General features: G+C 44.5%; 1 protein-coding gene across 7 annotated transcripts in view; it reads right to left on the bottom strand.

Moving 5' to 3' along the window:
* Positions 1-19,319, bottom strand: part of PIGQ (phosphatidylinositol glycan anchor biosynthesis class Q) — a 687,922-nt gene that overhangs the window by 537,274 nt on the left and 131,329 nt on the right. For all 7 annotated transcript variants that reach the window (XM_069646905.1, XM_069646901.1, XM_069646907.1 and 4 more), the window contains one exon: positions 3,765-3,896. In XM_069646905.1, coding sequence (XP_069503006.1) covers positions 3,765-3,896 — 132 coding nt within the window. The remainder of the gene's footprint in view (positions 1-3,764; positions 3,897-19,319) is intronic.

Here is a 19,319-nt window from a genome sequence, read left to right as displayed (position 1 = left end):
GAGTGTTCTTTGCTCTGGAGAATTCAGGGGAGTGAAGGCACAGTCTGCGTCCATGCGTAGGTGTGGTCAACATGTTCGTCCAACTTCATCCTTACACGTGACTGAAGACCACAAAATAGAGATTCTAGTGCATTAAAATACCATTTTCTAATAGACCTCTGACTTCTTCCTTGTTTTTATCCATTGCTTCTGAACAGGAGTTTCGTACTGTCACACGATTTGTATTCAATGTCTGCTCACCCCAGCCTGATACGGCCTTAGCTTCTTGGCTCATCCAGCCTCGCCTTTCTGAGATTCACTTTGTAATTCACTTGTTTTCTAAATGCGACACACTGGAAAAGAGGCCTTTCTTCTTTAGCCCACCTCTGCTATAGTACGTAGTGGAAACATCCATTCTTTACTCACTCCAATATATATATGTACATGTTGGAGCATGCCGCAATCTATTCACTATAAAGCTAGCCTCAAGAATACTTTGTCTGCTTACGTTTCTTTGCATATGTACACGTGTAAAACAACCCGATATCGTCATCCGTTTTGTAGCATAAGTTTCTTCATCTTGATCCCAAGATATCACTTACCTTTGATACTTTATTGATGCCTTATAGAATATCTGCATTCTCGAGTCTCTGCATCTCTTCTATGTACGCCAGCTCTGCTCTGTGTCGTCACCATTCTTCTTTGTCATTCATTTGCTCTGCCTCTTCCAGAATTTAATTGAAATGGTCATCATTTGGTCTCGTATGCAGGTATGGTTTTCTCAGTGGGAACCTTGCTTCCAGGATTCTCCTTGGGATCAGTATTTTCACTGGTACCGCGCACGTGTATCGTGCTCTGGTTCCCAACATTTAGGCAATATGGGCGAAGTGGTTAAGGTGGGGGTACTTAGCTCCTTCTCTACACGCACGGGTTACTTTTCCAGATGACTCCTAACAGGACATCTGATTACTAGGTGACTGTTGTAATAGTGCAGTTGTAAGGTTTTCTCATTTAGGGATAGTGGCCTTAGCTTAAAACTATGTATTGAGCAAAAGGTAAAATAGTATTGTGCAACATAGCTACTTAGTCAAGCATATAACATAGCAAGAATTTAAGGATTAATAATGTTACTGATGGAACACTCCTGTTTATTACAGCCACTTATTCTTGAAATCTGTATACGCACTGGCCAACAGGGCCTCAGTAGAGGAACACGGAATATACCACATGAAGGTAAGATAGGGGATTTTCTATCATATAGTCAGTCGGGGGAGGTCATTTTAGAACTAATACAGTGATACTTATTAATTCACACAGTACTTTGATAGTAGCTGAGAAACTGCTACTGTAACATCTAATTACAAGTTACAACAGTATGGGATAAGTAAATATATTCAACAACTGCATGGAGATAGCGCTAGTTTGGGAAACTTATTTACCAGGCTCAATATCAGATATTTGACTTCTCAGTTTATTTTGCAGAGCACCTTTACCCAGTGATCAGGGTAAGTTTGATTTTAAGCTACCCAATTCGGGCAATGGTTTTTCGGAGTTTAATAAATATTTTCACATGGTATCAGCCAATACGCACTTACATAATAAGCCAATCACCACACAGTTACTCAGGGTTTTGGAAAGTCTAACACACAATTAATGGATATACGGATGTAATTCAAAGCTTCTGCATGTACTAGCATTAGGGTGCTTCACACATGTACGTACCTGGCTAACAGGAATGTAGAAAGTTTCAAACACATTTAAGAAACATAAATCAGTGTTCTGGTGTTTAAAGAATACTATGGAAACAACCTTTTCAATACCAGTTTCTGTCTCTCCTGTGTCTCGCTTGTATTCCTTATCTGCATACCCATCATGCCACTGGTATTTACCTTTTCCTTTTTATGATTATATGTTCATCTATAATGTTGTTATTAATCCAATGGTTATACACTTTTTGTTGTCATGTGTCGGCTGAATGCACTGCAATGTCAGGCTGAATGCACGCCAATGACAAGATATTCAATAAATCAAGACTAAACTCCTACTTTTAAAAAATCCACAACAGGCAACTGTCATGTGTATACCTCAAAAAATATGTATTGGCAAAATGCATGCTACAAGTACAGTTCTGTAACAATGTCAGAGAAACTGCACTGAATGTAGGCGCTTTCAGGGGTTCACGGGCATGGGTTTTGGGCACAAGGGCTGTGCCTCTCTGGCTTGACATCCCCAGCTATTCCCTCCTCCCTAGCCCAGGCGTCCATAATTGGGATGTTAGTACTTTTGAATGGTGCCACCTCTCTGTATGGTCTTCTAACTTGGACTATGGATGTTTTCTCTAAGATGACAGCCTGTCTCCCAAGGGTTCTTCTAGACGTCCCTGACCTAGCCAGCCTAGTACTCTAGGGGTGTTATGGGATGGTGCTTCCTTCCACCCAGGTCCAGCCCCTCGTCTTGCACACACTGTCTTGCCTGACCCTTCCCTGCACTATGTTCCAGGATATTCTCCTCCCACAGTAATACTGTCCCTCTGATCCCTCTGATCTCTCACTCCACCTTTCCACCTCCACCCTTTGATCGGACTTCTCCTCTTCCTCATCTCCTTCACTTCTTACTGTCGCTACCTCCTGTTACTTCCGTTATTCCTTTCCTCCTTTCTCCCAATCTACTTCCTTCCCTGTTGCTGTTCTTCTGTTATAATCTCGCTCTGCTCCTACACAACTCCTATTCTCCCACTTCCTGTCACTCCTACTACTTTCCCTCGACTGCTATTTCTACTCCATTATTAACACTACCACCCTATACTACAAACTACTGCCTATTCCATTTCAAAATATATACTTCACGCCTACTACCATTCCCTGATTCACTACTCCCTTATTTCCACTATCTCTACTTCCAACTACTACTACCTGTGCCACTACGCTACTCATACTCCATCTCTACTTCCCACATTCCCTTCCCCGACACACACAAATGCTCCTCCTCTCTCCCATAGTATTCACACTGCTATCGTTCTTGCCTCTTCTGGTATCTCAGACGTCCTCCATTACCTCCTGTCCTCACCCAACTAACCCACACTATACAATTCTCACACAACAACTTAAATACCCCATCCCCTCCCAGGACTGGTTACTAACTATGTTTAATCCACTTACCCGGCTTGCAGGGGGTGTGACAGGGGAACGGATAGGGAGGGCACAAAAGTGCATGTAAGCCCTGCCCCTTTTCAATATGGACAATGCACTGGGTCCCCATGGAGGTTTGCTATTCAAGGACTTTCTGTAGGTCTTTATCAAACAAAAAGAATCCCCTGTGTGTTAGTGGGTTTCCTCATTACGTAGGCTCTAGCTGACACTGCCAGCAAGAGCCACGTCTTCTTTCTGTGGTGACCGGTGTTGTCCAGTCACCGCATCCCCTGGTTGGCTTTTTTTTTTTTTTTCCTCTCTCTCTCTCTCTCTCTCTCTCTCTCTCTCCAGCAAATCACATTGCAGCGACGATTAAATGTTACAATTTGCAGATTTTAGAAGGAATCCATGCTTCAGCAGACTCTCCATGTGTGCCAGCATCTTGAAATACCAGTTCACACATAGCTCTGCTATAATACGCTAACAGTCTCCATCTTTCTGCATTGAAAAGAGGACAGGCGTGAAGAATTCTCTGAAAAATGTACTCTGATGTTAATAGTGCTCTATACTTAAGAGAGGCAAAGCGCTCTTCTGAAAGGTAGGTCTTTACATTTTGTGGAGGAGTGCTAGACAGACCACTGAAGCCATTCAACATACCTCATAAATTGGATGTGTCCCTGGGCTCGAGTGCTGGTACTGAGAAGGCGGAGCTGGCTCAGTCGATGCCCCAGTTGTTGGCAAGTTGAGAGTTTCCCCCACACGAAGGACAATGGCCAGATGTGCAGCATTCTGAAGGAGCACAAAAAGGAGTTTAGAGAAGTAAACAGACCTTAAACATGCAGAGCACCATTACACCTTTCTTTCCACATCGCAGGCATCCTCCACATATGTCCCATCACAGTACGTCGCTCTGGCAACCCTTCTTTACCATAGCTGGTCACTGTGCTAGAAATTTGAATAAACTGTACATCCCCTGAGTGATGTACAACTGTCGTAGGAGACTGAGTGCCAATCTGACAAATGGTTATTTATGAAGCGCAAATTACAGCAAATGATGTTTCAAGGCATCATGTAGGTGATGTAGTCACAAGATCAGTTGTACATTGCCAATCTGAAATACACAAAGAGGGTGTCCAAACCCTTCCTCATTTAAATGGGAATATGGTACAGTTATAACAGGCAGAATGAAAAGGGTCAGAGAGAGAAACATAAGTGGAGTGGATTAAGAGATAGAAGTGGGAAAAATAATATATAGAAATATGCATTTATATTTTAGGATAGTAGTGATGTACACAATATGTTATGTTACGTTATTTGACATTTATATAGCACTCCATCATTGGTATAACCTCATAGCGCTGGTAGGTTGAACGCCCTCGGGGACCGTAGTCCTGGTCAGCTGAGAGAGTAGGGTGTACCGGTTATGTGTGCAGCTGTTGCATTTGCCTGATGGTAGCTGCATCCTAGCATTAGGTGTGGTGGTACTGATGTCGGTTGAATGTGTGCAGTCTGGCGGGTGGACACCAGGACTGGGTTCTGGCTACGTTAGGCCCATAGGAAGCTTATGTGTGCACCTAGGCCGGTTTGTCAAGGGGTGTAGCTGCATTTTATTAGAGTGACGAGGTGTTCATGGGATAATGTTCGTATGTGAACAGCTATGCCGAATTGATCGTGGGGTATAGCTGCATTTTAATTGTGTGATGGTGTAGAGTAGAGAGAAGGCATAATGATATGGGATGAGAGTGTTTGCATGGATTTATGAACCAAAGCAACAGGAGCAATTTCTAGGTTGAGGTTAATGATATTTGCTCTTCTATCTAAATGTGGCACTTTCCGATATTTACCATCCTGTTTAGATGCAATGCAGGCCAGCATTCACAATTCTAACCAATTGTGGCACATTGTCAACACTCACGATCCTATCTGGGTGCGTCGTAGGCCAACGTTCACAAATCTATCTAAATGTGATACTTGCCAACATTCAAAATTCTATCTAGATGCGACGTAGGCCAATGTTCACAACTCTAACCAAGTGTGGCATTTGCTAACTGACTAGGTATAGGCATGCCAGTGCCTGCCCTTTTCCTTTCAGGGTCACTGTGGCAATGTTTTATTCGTTGTCATTTATACTGTACATATCACCTCCATGATGGTCTTACTACGCAGAGAAATGTCTGTACGGAGGCAAATTGCGACCCTGCACAGGATGTTAGCCAGACCACAGGCTCTGGGGTGAAAAGGAAACAGAGCCAAGGAGAACAGGAATGGAGAAGGGTGGGGAAAAAAAAGGGGACCGAAACATAAGAGACTTAACTCATAACTTGAGTATTGAAAGGAAAACATAAGGATGTGTATTAGTGAGTCCTGGAATAAATGTATAATCTTCAGTGTTTGAACCAGGGGACTTATTGGCTGGCAGAACTTTCACGTAGGTCATTACTAGTGAGAGGTGGAATTACATTAAATCATGTTCTGGATGCGTGATGGTTCTGAGGTGTACGCAAGAGTTCGTGGGAGTTGCTGATGGCCAGTGGGGATTCTGGTAAAAGTAAAATTGAAACTGCTGACTGAGGCGTCAGAGCCAGGAATTGGCTGTGTGTATATCAAGTGCTGAGGGACACAAAAGGAGGGTTTGTAAAACAAATCTCCAGCCACCATGAGCCCTACCAAATTGGCCTTGAGGGAGAAGAGTGAATGAGTGTTGCCCTTGTAGGTTACATTACATTATTTGGTATTTGTAGCGCACTGACTGCCATTGTTATGGTCTTAAGAGTGATGTGGAGAGAATAGCTCCTCGCCAGACAGTAGTCTCCACATGCATGTTATGTTAAAGGCATTTATACCATACACTGCTGTCATTTGCATGGACCCAAGCCGCTCAAGCAGATCTGAAAAAAGAGGAAGGGGTGGGTTTGTTATTGGGAGGAGAGGGAGAGCGCAGGAATGGTTTCCCAACAGGGATGCTCCTAGTGGGCCCACAATGTACTGTGAGAAACCCAAGGGTATCCTCACACCTACTCCCCTTGGATCATCGGCTCAGATGGTCAGGCCATCACTTTTGGATCCTGACCCTGGGGGTGGAGATGGGAGAAAGGATCACCTGGGTGGAGGGTCCTTTGGGATTGGGGAAAAGGATGTCCACAGGTGAGACATGGTATCCCCCTTTTCCTGTCAGTAGTCAACCTTACCCTCCTGCTGCCATTATAGGCTGCTGCCAATCACTTCCCTTCACTTTCCCTCATTCATACCATTATAGTACAGGGACGAGGAAGAGGAGACCAAGAGTGTGCACACTAACATGTAATTTCACTGCTCTGGTACTGAGACGAGGAAGAGGCCTGCAGACTGTTGTAAGGGTCATGCATTTCCAGAAAACTCCAGTAACTATGATCAGGCAATTAGGCTTGAGGACACACATCTGCAAACCGTTAAATGGTTGCAGGTGTATAAAAGGTAGGGCCGACAATCAGTGGAGAGAGACCAGCAGGATAGAAGCCAGGCCGAACGTTTCGGGCCTGAGGGGAGAGAAATCCTATGGAGGAAAAGGCTGCCAAGGAGGGTCCTGCCTGGAGGCCAGGACGCTGGCAAGTATCCAGGACAGACTGTGGCGCTGAGGCTCGGGTGGGCTGAGAGAGGGTCATAGTGGCTTCCCTAGTCAGGTGCCCACAGCACGAGCTATGGGGCACAGAAGTAATCCAATTGCTGTAAGCAACCGGCAGCGTTCGCGAGAGGCAAGCAGAGCTGCCGACAACCCACTGAAAGATCAGAGTGCGAGAGGGACACGCAATACCACGAAGACGTGTATGTGGAGCAGAAGAAGAGAAAAGCAGCCACTCGGAGGAGGCACACAAAAAGGGAACACTCGAAACGGGGGCTGTTACAGGGCAGAAGTAATTGCTGAACGAACAAAATATGATGTTCAAGATAAAGTGAACCCAAGTTGAAGGGTTGTAGTCAGGACTCCAGAGTAGCATCGTACCAGGCCTTTTTACGCATTCAAATCTTGGAAATACAACAACTTTATTATTTTCCTGCGTACAGAGGGCAGTGCAAAGGTCAAGTTACTTGACAGAAAACAGAACTTGTGTTTTGATTTTTATCTACATGGATGTAATTGCAAGCCTTTGGAGACAAACATTTTTTCTCTGAAGCCTTTCATAAAGAAACCGTACACAGTGATATAAGTTTCTTTCTGTTCAGCTTCTGCTGCATTGTGTGTAGATGCAATGGAAAAAACTGAAGTATTGTGCATAGTTATTTTCTTAGCATTTTAGTATCATAATTATTAAGATGGAAAATGGAGTTAAAATAGCGAACTGTTTTGTTTCTAATGGGCCCTGTTAATTTTCAAGTTTTGTCGTGTTGTGTGTGTGCATGTTGCATATTTTTTACACTCTTGAGGAGGCAAATCATTTTTACACTATGATTTTAATGTACACTCAAATTATAAAATGATGAGTATTCAAGGTATTTTACATCCATTCAACCTTAACTTGCAGTCTATGGGGTATATTACTATAAATGGTCAGTGGGAGCGAAGTCCTTGCTCAAGGGTGAGTGATTGTAATTACACCAATCACAGGTGTTACAGCCTCTTTCAAATCTTCAAGACTACAATAAAAATATCCAAAACCTAACTCTCCAGGAAGTGCAAGCACTGCTAAAAACACAAACAAAAATCAGTTTAATTGATTCCAAGATGGCCGCCGTGTAGAGGAGACGCGCTCCTCTGGTCTCCGTCCGAGCGGGAACTCCCAAAGGTGGAAAAAGCAGCTATAAAGGGCTCAGCCCTGAAAAATTGATGTCAGGGCCTAAATACTAAAGAAAGAAATGGACGCAGTCTGGAGAAGTCTGACCACAGAGCAAATTTGCGGGGGGAGAAGACGCTGAAGATGTCGCGTATTGTGCTGTGTGCGTCTATACAGACGCAGCTGAAGGAATCAATCCAGGCCGTGGACGAAGAGGCTTCCCCCTGACAACCGGGCTCTAAGGTTGGTGGGACGCCGCCAGAATGTGGGGGTGGGATGAACCCCCGAAGTGAGAGGCACAGCGGACCTGCGGGCGGCTTCACCCGCACTACAGGGATACCAGACCTGCAATTTCACTAGCATCCTGGAGATCTTCAATACCTGGCAGTCCTAATTTTCGGGGAAATGCAGACGTAGCCCTCCCTTCTCCTGGGATGCAGGGCGTTGCAAAACACCCATAGCCAAGACCCGGGTGCGAGTGGAAAACCGCCAGCTAGTGCAACAAGGCAGGTATGTCGGTGGAAAATGTGTGACAGACGATTCTAAGCAGAACAGCATCCTGTCAGAACAAGTGGCCAGAGTGACAACTAACCTGGAAATACAAGCCGAGGATTCAGAAAATAGATCCCGTAGTTCAAATATTAGGATCAAAGGCCTAGCATAGACAGTACTGGACGTGGACCTGCGGTCCACGTTGCAACAATGCTTTCGCAGTCTCATCAAAGATACCCTACCAGAAGAGATCTGCTTTGACAGAATACATCGAATTGGCCTGAAAAGAAATGAACCGGGAACTAGACCCAGGGATGTACTAGTTGCCTGCACCTACAGAAGTCAGAAATCCTGAAAGGGGTCAGATCGCATATGGAGCTAACAATCAACGGAAGCCGTGTTCAACTCTACCAAGACCTGGCCCTATCGACTGTACATAAGAGGAGATTGATGAGACCAGTGACAAAAGAACTGATGGCCAAACACATTAGATGCCAATGGGCCTATGCCTTCGGCTTAATATTTACATGGAACGGCAAAACTTACCGGATCAGCACATGTGAGGAGGGAATGTCAATACTGCACATTGGAGAAGACGCAAGACGGATGGAAACAGCTCAGATCCTCCACGAAAAGCACAAGCAACCAATGGGAGTCGATGTCGGAGAGGTCCGGGAAAAAGGATCGAGGAGTGGCCCTGATGGGTCCCCGCACGAAAACGGACTGAACCGGATAAATGAGTAGATCTGAGTGATACTGGACTCATATCTCGCCTGACCTATGGTCGACAGGAGGAAGTCAGGCTGCAAAAATCAAATCTGCAAGCGAGGGCAGAGATCGAAGGAGAGACATCTTGGATCTGTATTCTGGACATGCTAATGTCCAGGCGGAGGAGACTGTTTGAAGAGGAAAGGGCCCAAAGCCCTGATCGTGAATCAGGGAGAGTCCGGATGGACCCTGGCCATGTAAGGGAGATGGGGAAAGTGGGGAGGGCAGGGGAGGCGGGAGGCAGGACACGGGGGAGAATGGGAAGAATGGGTTACTGTAGATTGGGGAAAAGTAAATTAAGGTTCCGAGTTCTGGGTTGGAATATGGGAAGCAGCAACCCACTAAGGAAATAAATACATAAAGGAGATTAGGGGTAACAGACAGGGTCAACAGACCCCACAGGTCATGCGCAATGGATGAGGCGGTAATAGTATCCCTGAATGTGCAGGAATTGAATTCTCCAGCGAAACGCTGCGCAATACTAGGGAGGCAAGTGGAGCACAAGGTGTGGTGGGGATCCTAAAAGAGACACATCTCCTCCCGGAGGACGAAAAGCGAATGGCCCACAGACTGTTCCCACTACAATATTTTGCCTCAGGAGGGAAGAAATCGAAGGAGGTGGCAATCCTACCGAACAGAGAGCTGGGGTTCCGGAGAGATCAAATGCTTAGTGACCCGGAGGGGAGGTTCATAGGTCTCAAGGGCTGGATCAGAGTGCAGAAATACACTATCATTGCACTATATGTACCGAACGACAACCAAGACAAATACATTCGTTTTTTTTTTTATAAATTGGGTGGGTGGTGCGAAGGGCAAACAATAATAGGAGGAGATTTTAATTGCGTCATGGACCCGTTATCAGATAAAACACTACCAGCATCGACGGCAGACGGGAGGAATAGGCAGGCACTAGGCAAACTTTTACGGGACCTGGGGGTGATCGAGACCTGGAGGTTCTTCCACGGAAGAGACAGGGAGTACACACATTCCTCAGGAGTCCATCGGGGGTACTCTAGGATTGATATGATCCTTGTGTCTGCTACATTGATCCCACAAGTAAGGAAGGTGAATATAGGGGTCCAATATCTGACGGATCATGCACCACTTATAACTTACCTGGACATGGGGGGAGGTTAAAATGAATAAATCAAATCGATGGACGCTTAATGAGCTCATTCTGAAAGACATACCGCTCAGAGCGAACATAGAAGAGACAATCCTCAACTACTTTAAGGAAAATGATAAGGGAGAGGTGGCCTTTAAAACTGTTTGGGATGCAGGAAAGGCAGTCATACGGGGGGAATTCATCTCGCAGGCAGCACTGTACAAGAGGGAGCGGGCATTAGTAACACGAAAACTGGAAAAGGAATTGAAAGAAACGGAAACCCAGCATAAGCTCAGACAGACACAAAAGCGCTTAAGAAAATAAGAGCGCAATTGGAAGCTCACACAGCAGATAGAGTAGAGCAATCCCTGCTGCGTACCAAGCAGTCCTATTATGTACATCGGGGAAAAGCGAATAAATGCCTAGTGGCCAAGCTACAGAAACAGAACTCCCGCAACTATATGACACAAAAACAGTCAGGGGGAATTGCGCTAATGGGAAAATAATGAAATGGAAATAATGATAAAATACCATACAAACCTATTAAAACAAGAGGAATTAAATCCCCAAGCCCAAAGAAGGTATTGGTCGGTGACAATCGTGCCCCAAATAACAGAGGAGGAAAACGATGCACTGGGAGCCGAGATAACGGCACAGGAGGTCAGCAATGCAAAAATGGGCCTACCGACAAATAAAACTCCTGGACCGGATGGCGTTGGTGGGGGATTCTATAAAACCTTCCGCACACAACTATTAGCGCCATTAGTAAAACTCTTTAATGTTATCAGAGAAGAGGGCACAGTCACCCCAGACATGGTTAGATCCTTGACCCTATTAATACCAAAACCGGGGAGGGACCCCTTAGATTGTACTAATTATCGATCCATAGCGTTGTTGAACTCAGATGCTAAGCTCTACGCTAAGATTGTGGCAACTAGACTGGGGAAATTCCTCCCTCGAATTATACATGCCGACCAAACTGGGTTTATTACAGGTAGAAATACCCAGGCTAATGAGAGACGGGCCTTAAACATTGAGCTAGGCACCCGAACGGGTCAACGCTTCTCGTTGGCGGCGTTAGACGCCAGGAGAGCGTTTGACTGCCTGGATTGGGGGTATCTGAAGTTGGTGCTAGACAAGTTTGGATGTGGGTCGCATTTTAGCAAGATGGTATTGGCCAACTTCCAGATTCCGTCGACAAACCTTTTGGTCAACGGGCTAAGCTCTGGTCAGATCAGGATAGAGAGAAGCACAAGACAGGGCTGCCCCCTATCCCCGTTAATATTCGTTATGACAATGGAGCCATTTGCGGCACAAATCAGACAAGATAGAAATATCGAAGGGGTGAAATGCAGGCAAACCAAACATTAAATTGCACTATACGCAGATGATCTTATGCTTTTCATGTCAAATACCCAGGACACACTGCCGAGGGTAATGCAGAAACTGCGAGAGTTCGCTGGGGTCTCAGGGTTTCACAAACTATGGAAAATCAAAGGCCCTGAATATAACAGAAGAACAAGGGGAGATCTCGGAACTAGAACGGTCACTCCCACTATCCTGGGAAAAAGAATGCCTAGAATACCTGGGTGTCCGCTTAACTGGGAAAATCAGTGACTTATACAAGGTAAATATTAAACCTCTATGGAAACAACTGCAGGAAGACCTGCGTAGATGGGATAACCAGGAGCTGTCTTGGTTTGCCAGAATAACAGCTGTGAAAATGACCCTATTCCCCCATACGCTTTACGTCGTCAGCTCCCTCCCAGTAAGGATCCCACCGAGTCTCTAAAACTCTGCAGTTAGCTATTTCTGCCTTTGTGTGGAAGGGTAAAAGGCCCAGAATTCAGAAGAAAGTTTTTTTTTTTTTTTTAAATCTCTTTTTATTGTTTACATTGTACCAGTAACGTGGTTACTCAACAAAACAACAGTACAATTACACCCACCCCACCCTCCCTCCCTCCCTCCCTCCCCAACTGTCCGGACCAAAACGTAATACACCACAAGTTTCAGCTCTGTGATTATTGTGAGTCATTTGTGTCGTCAGAAGAAAGTTATGATGCGCCACCCCACTCCTCGGAGGCCTAGGATTACCAGACATACAGAGATACATCCGGGCGGCACATATAGCACCTATGCTACACTGGGCGGCTCAAGACACCAACTTGGGTTGGGTTCAAATAGAACTGGAGGTCACTACACTCCCGCTAAAAACACTACGCACCCTTCGACTGCACAAACGTCACGTAAGGGAAAAACTGCTGGAAGCCACTATGGTGGCGCTCAATAGTTGGGACTATGAGTTAAGCAAGAGGAACATTCAACGTGGGCTGAGTCCACACTCCCCAATAGCGTACAACCCCGAATTTACCCCGGGACTTCAGGTAAAATTCTGGGAAGGTTGGGTAGCTGCCGAAACTCTGACCCTGGCTGACATGTTCTGGGATGGAGAGCCACTGTCCTTTGAGGAATTCAAACAAACATTTCTCATTCGGGAAAATGAAAGCTACAGGTATACCCAGTTAAGGCATTGGATTACACATTCGACTGTCAACAGAGATGCTAATAGATGCCTGATAGGCCTTGAACTAACACTACAGGAGGGCTCAACTAGGAGAGGAATCTCAAGGCTCTACAAATTACTAGACAGGACCCTACCAGAAGATGTCCTGCAGTACAAAACGAGCTGGGAAAAGGACCTAGGGGACATTATTACAGTGGAGGAATAGGGGAGGATATGAGCAAGAGCACATTAAAATATCTAGATTCACACCAATTAAAGAATCGGCCTACAAGGTTTGTTATCGAAGGTACATGCCCCCCACCAGACTGCATAAGATACATTCTAAATACTCTGCTGGAGGGAATGTGGGGGAAAAGGGGACCTTTACCACATGTGGTGGACTTGCCCTAAGGCAGAGATATTCTGGAAAGAAGTCCTGGGACACATAAAAGCAATGACAGGAATCACGATGCCATACGACCCGAAAGTCGTCTTGCTGGGAGCAGTACCTGAAAATATGCGGCAAGGGGGCACAAGGCCACACTAATCACGCACCTACTCTCGGCTGCAAGGTTGGCTCTGTCCAGGGATGGAAAACAGTACAGGGCCCAATATTTGCGTGGTGGTGGATAAAAATATGGGGAATTCTGGCAATGGAGAAGATCTGTGCGCTGCAAGCTGGTAGATATCTCAAGTTTCTGGCAATTTGGGAACACTTCCGAGAAATAGTAAAAGATAAAGAACCTCACTAATACAGACCCAGGATACTTAGAAATGCTGACACCCACTAAAATATCAAATAAGCTTGACCTAGATGGACTAAGATACCCGGCAGACCTCAGCAATAAATAAACTCGGAACCGTATAAGTTGGGAAAAAAGGGGAGGTGGGAGGAGGGAGAACATTGGGTTGGGAATTTTAAAACCCCGGAGCCAGCAGAGAGACTTCATGGGACTCCAAAGGGGTTGGGAGTTAAAGTTGAAAGATAACTGTTCATGAATATGTCCAAATGCTTGTTCTCTGTATGAATCTGCGGAATAAATAAACCATGATAAAAAAATTAGTTTCATTTGCAACTGAAGTAGAAACTCAGCAAAACCTGTCCATATAGCGATAATCCAGATCAGTATTTTACTTTTTATGTGGCACTTCATGCATGAGTCGTCCAACTTCTAGGAACTGCGATCATCATACCTCAATCAAATGTTAGCCGTTAAGATAGCTCAGCAGGTTGGGCCCTCACTGTTGCCATATATGCGTTATCTGCAGTTCGCTGGTTCAAATCCCAGCAAGTCAAACTCAGTTTTTTATCCTTCTGAGGTCGATAAATGAGTACTAACTTTGGATGGGTGATAATTGTATGTATATATATTCTATGCACATTGCGTTTCCAAAAGGGCTACATAAATAACAAATCATAACTCTGTCCAACCAAATTGGTTGTATCATAACACTGGCATACAATTAGGTAGTAATAGTTCCAGGAAATGAGGACTTTCATTAAACATTAAAAGACAGTTCTATTGAACCTCAAAACACACAATACATGTTTGCTTTACTGTATAGTTGGCTAGTTTTAAAAATTAAAGTGTATATAAAAGAGATCAAATGGTCAGACCTTAGAGAAATAATGTAAGGCGTATTGAGTGACTGTCGCCCGTTTTAGATTAATATCCCCTTCTGCAACATGTTTTAGGAAGTGATCCAGCTGTAGAGTGACTGGGAATTGGTATAGAAATAATTTTGTTTTCTAAGGCTGAATTCCTTCTAATTCTGGTTTAATGAAGTCCTACTATGCAAGCTTTTCTGATTTGAGTTAGCCTGCATATTTTGACTAGTCGCTATCAATATTATATTAGTTCTATCTTTCAGGATCATGCACTGCTGAGGCAATTAACTGTTCCTGTTCTATGTTGGGGTTCTCCCACTGCTGCATCTGTGATGCACATGCAGGGCATGTCCTTTGTGACAGTAATTTGGACTGCGGAGACCTATGATGTTCCAGTTATATACAAGGGTAGCTTGCACTGCTGAGGGGAGGCCCTTAATTTACCTTTTCAGTGTCGGGGTGCTTGCACTGCTCCATCCCATGCAGTTCCTTCTCTATGCAAGTGGCACTTCTAATGTTATGACCCACAATGTATATGTTTCAAGTGTGATAATCTTGCATTGTTGAGACTCACAATGTTCCTGTTCTATGTGAGGAAAGCATGATCTACTGAGATCCATGTAATACCTTTTATATATTAGGAGTGGAGTGTGCATTACTAAGGCTATGTTACACTTGCTGTATACGAGAGGAGCTTCTACTGAGCAGACACATTCCTAATCTGGGCTTTGTGTGGGAATAGTCTATCCTTGCTTCACACCTTGCATTGAGTTTCACCTGTTCTACATGATTAAAGCTTGCATTGGGGTTTCCCTAATTCGCCTTTTCCGTTTGTGTGGGGGAAGCCTGCATGGTTTCTACTCATACTGTCCTGCTCTGTGTTAAAAAGCTTATACTGCTGCTGTACCCTTTTTTTTATATACAAGGGAAACTCAGTGTTATTGCTCTCTGTTCCATTTGTGAGAGGGTGATTGTGTCACTGCACCAAGGTTTTTATCTATTAATTGTGAGAAAACTACTTCTGTCTCAATGCAGAAAGCTGCCTTATGGTAACGATTTCCATACAGTTTTTGTACACGTCGGCTGGATGTCACATACGTTTTACTCACTTGCAAAGGAGAAAATCCATTTTCGCACTCTTGAAATCTTGTTTACTCTCAAACTTTAAAAATACGGAGTAAAATACTCCTACCTCAATATATATCCGATTGACTGGAGGTTAAGGTTGAATAGATGTAAACTAGACCTTGCTACTCATTTTATAAATCGAGTGTACATTAAAATTAGAAGTGTAAAAATGATTTGCCTCCTCAAGAGTGTAGAAGGTATGCAACAGGCACCCAAAACATGACAAAACTTGAAAATGAATAGGAAATGAATAGGGCCCATTAGAAACAAAACAGTTAATTAATCTCATGAAATTATATGATCCTAAAATGCTAGGAAAATAAATATGCACAATGCTTCTGTTTTCTCTATTCCATCTGCACACAAAACACAGCACAAGCTGAACAGAAAGAACCATTCCTTATATCACTGTATGTGGTTTCTTTATGAAAGGCTTCAGAGAAAAAATTACTTTCTCAGAGGTTTTTCTCCAAGGCTTGTAATTACATCCATGTAGGTTTCTGTCAAGTGACCTGACCTTTGCACTGGTTACATGCGATTTAAATGAATGAAATAATAACAAATGAAATAATAACGAAGAAAAAAAAAATTACGATTTAAATATTAACAAAGAAAAAAAGGGAAGATTAAAAAAAAAAAGAAAAAAGAAAATGTTTGGGCCTCCCGTTGTCCCCCCCTTTCCCTACACTTCCAACCCCACCATGAACCCCCACACCTTTTAACCCTTCACCCCCATCCACATATATTTTCGACACGTTTTAATTATCTTTGCATTCATCTTTTTTTCCAGGTTATATCACGGCATACCCATTGCTGTGTCCTCTGATCTATCGGATCTAAACCTGTGCGTAAATGTATGCAGGAAAAGAATAAAGTTCGTATTTCCAAGATTTTTTTTTTAATTCGTTTTTATTTGATTTTAAGTCAAACAGGATACAGCATTTCCGTCAGAAATAAACAAACATCAAAAACAGAGAAGAAAAAGATGGTATTATCACCAAGCAAAGATAAGACAATCCGATTCTAGATTTCAGTGTTGCTTTCGTGAACTGCCCATTCGCATGTAACTTTCATTTAAAATAGTAATGGTTGTCAACAGTAATCCCTGTTTTCCCTTCCCTCCCTCCTCTACCCCCACCCTACAGTATTCCATCTACCGCCACCAAGGATGGTGTTTTCTGTTGCGTGGTGAGTTGCATATTAGATGTAACAAGTTTTGGGGACCACCTTGTGTGGAGAGTTGGCATGGGTTTTCATTGTCCTAGATCATACATTCAATCGACAGGTGCTTTCCCACAGTGTGGGGCTATAGGGCTAGTGGGCCCGTGGGTATTAATGTGTCCTTTCTGGCATGTATTTGTTGAGGAATTCCATCCACAGGATCTCACATTGTGCAGATTTCCCATGTATGGATGACGTGATCTTTTCCATGGTGCACATGTTAGAGGCAACATTGACCCATTCTCTTTCGGTTGGGACTGAGGGACATTTCCATTTCGTGGCCAAGAGAGCCCTCGTGGCTAGCAACAGCGGTGCAGCTATATCTGAAACCCTCCTCCACTCATCCTCAATATTTTCAAAGCCAAATAGTACTAGAAGGGGTCCGCTATCCTCTGGATCCCATCTAGGTGCTTAATCCATCCCAAGACTTTGTTCCAATATATTTGGATTCGGGGGCAGGACCACCACATGTGCCAATAATCCGCAGTGGATCTGCAGCCCCTCCAACAGAGTGGGCTAGATGATTGGTACATTTTGGAGTCTATGCGGGTCATATTGCCATCTATTAAGTAATTTAATCGCGTACAGTTTAAATTGACAAGAGATCGAAGCTTTAGGTGCCGCCCGACATATTTTGTCCCACATCTCTGGATCAATACTGTCCCCAATGTCCTTCTCCCATTTCAGTCTAAGAGGTTCTGTCGATCCTTCCCCTGCCTCTATGAGCGTTCTATATAGGGTCGAAATCAATCCCTTCGTTTCAGTTCTAGAGTCTAATATAGTCTCGAATGGGGTGAGGTCCCTTTCAAACTTATCCTTCCATTCGGGCTTCGTCAGGGCACCCTTAATTTGCAGAGAGTGGAAAATAATTTGCCAATTCCGAGCGCCTCCTCCAATTCGGGGAGTGTGATAAATGAGCCCTTTTTTAGGAGTTGCCCTACCCTCTCCAGGCCCGCCTCATACCAGGATTGAAATCTCTCTACGTTAGGAATCTGGTCATTGATGCCAGGGGACCAGAGGTGACTTAGTGGCGATCGCCACGTAGTGATATTTTTTATGTCCCTGCCTTCTCTCCATATTTCCCATATGGTTTCAAACATCGGGTGTGCTTTAGATTTCTTTAGCACTCTCCTTCTGAGGGACCATAGCCACTCTAAGATTGTCACCGGGGACAGATAGTGGTTGTCCATGGCAATCCATTGGGGTGTTTTCTGATCACGGAGATGGGGAACGAGGATTCCCAACTGGGTCGCTTCATAATATTTCTGACTATCCGGGAGGCCTACCCCACCTTTGTCTTTAGGCAGCGTCAAGTTAGTGTACGCAAATCTTGGTTTTTTCCCCTGCCACAGGAACTTTATGATCGCTTTCTTGACTTCAGTAAAGAATTGGCACGGCATTTGGATGGGGATCATTTGAAAGGGATATAAAAATCTCGGGAGACAAGCCTTTTTAATTGCATTTAAGCGTCCCAGCCAGGATATGGTTAATTTATCCCACCTGGCGAGGTCGGCATGGAATTTTTGGAGAAGTGCCGGGAAGTTGGCCTCGTATAGATCACGGAGAGATCTCGTGACATGTATCCTTAAGTATTTTAGTTTCTCATGTTCTATCGCAAGGCCCAGGGAAGAGTATCTTTCATTGTTCAGTTCCATTGAACCCAGTAGGGGGGGGGGGGAAAGAGTATCGACTTGGATTTATTGATTTTAAAACCCGAAATTCGGCCATATGCATCATTAGGCTTAGTGCCCTGGGAATAGATGTGTTGAGGTTTGTCACATGCAGAAGTAGGTCATCAGTGTACAGCGCCACCTTATATTCCACCTGACCCAGTCTCATTCCCTGAATCAGGGTGTCTTTCCTAATTTTCTGTGCCAAAGGCTCTACAGAAAGCGCAAAAAGAGTATGGCCGAAAGGGGACATCCCTGTCGGGTACCGCGTTTTAGCTCAAACCATCTCGAGTACTCCCCGTTGACTGACACTGCGGCTTTAGGTGCAGTGTACACCGCTTTTATCCCTTTTCTAAATCTTGGTCCTATACCCACGGCACCGAGGACTGCGGCAAGGAATTCCCATTCAACCCTGTCAAACGCTTTCTCAGCGTCAATGGAAAGCAAGGCGGGTTCTTCGTCCATGGTCTGGGAGGCTGCGACCAAATGAAGAGTTTTCCGCATGGTGTCTGCCCCTTGTCGTCTGATTATAAATCCAACCTGGTTGGGGTGAATAAGGTGGGGCATGTGAGTCTCCAGCCTGGCTGCCAGCACCCTTGTGTACATTTTCACGTCAAGATTCAACAGGGATATAGGGCGGTATGAACCGCAACATTTGGGGTCCCTACCTTTCTTGGGGATAACCGATATGAATGCTCGAACGAAGGAGTCGGGAGTGGTTCCCGAGTCCAAGACTTCATTGAATAATTCAGTCAGGAATGGGGCTAGGAGGGCGCTGAAGGTCTTATAGAAGCCAGCTGAATATCCATCCTCCCCCGGGGATTTGCCCAATGTTAGCCTTTTGATCGCCATGTGTACTTTGTCTTCCGTAATGGGTGACTCAAGGTGGGCGGAGTCTTCCTCAGCTAGTTTGGGAAGATCGGTGTCTGTGAGATAGCTATCTAAATCTTGCGAGTTTGGGTCTGTTT

Source organism: Ambystoma mexicanum, chromosome 2q (assembly GCF_040938575.1).
Source record: "Ambystoma mexicanum isolate Mex_15411 chromosome 2q, UKY_AmexF1_1, whole genome shotgun sequence".
Taxonomy (NCBI): domain Eukaryota; kingdom Metazoa; phylum Chordata; class Amphibia; order Caudata; family Ambystomatidae; genus Ambystoma; species Ambystoma mexicanum.
The sequence above is the reverse complement of the archived record's forward strand: the minus strand, read 5'-3'. Positions and strand labels throughout refer to the sequence as shown.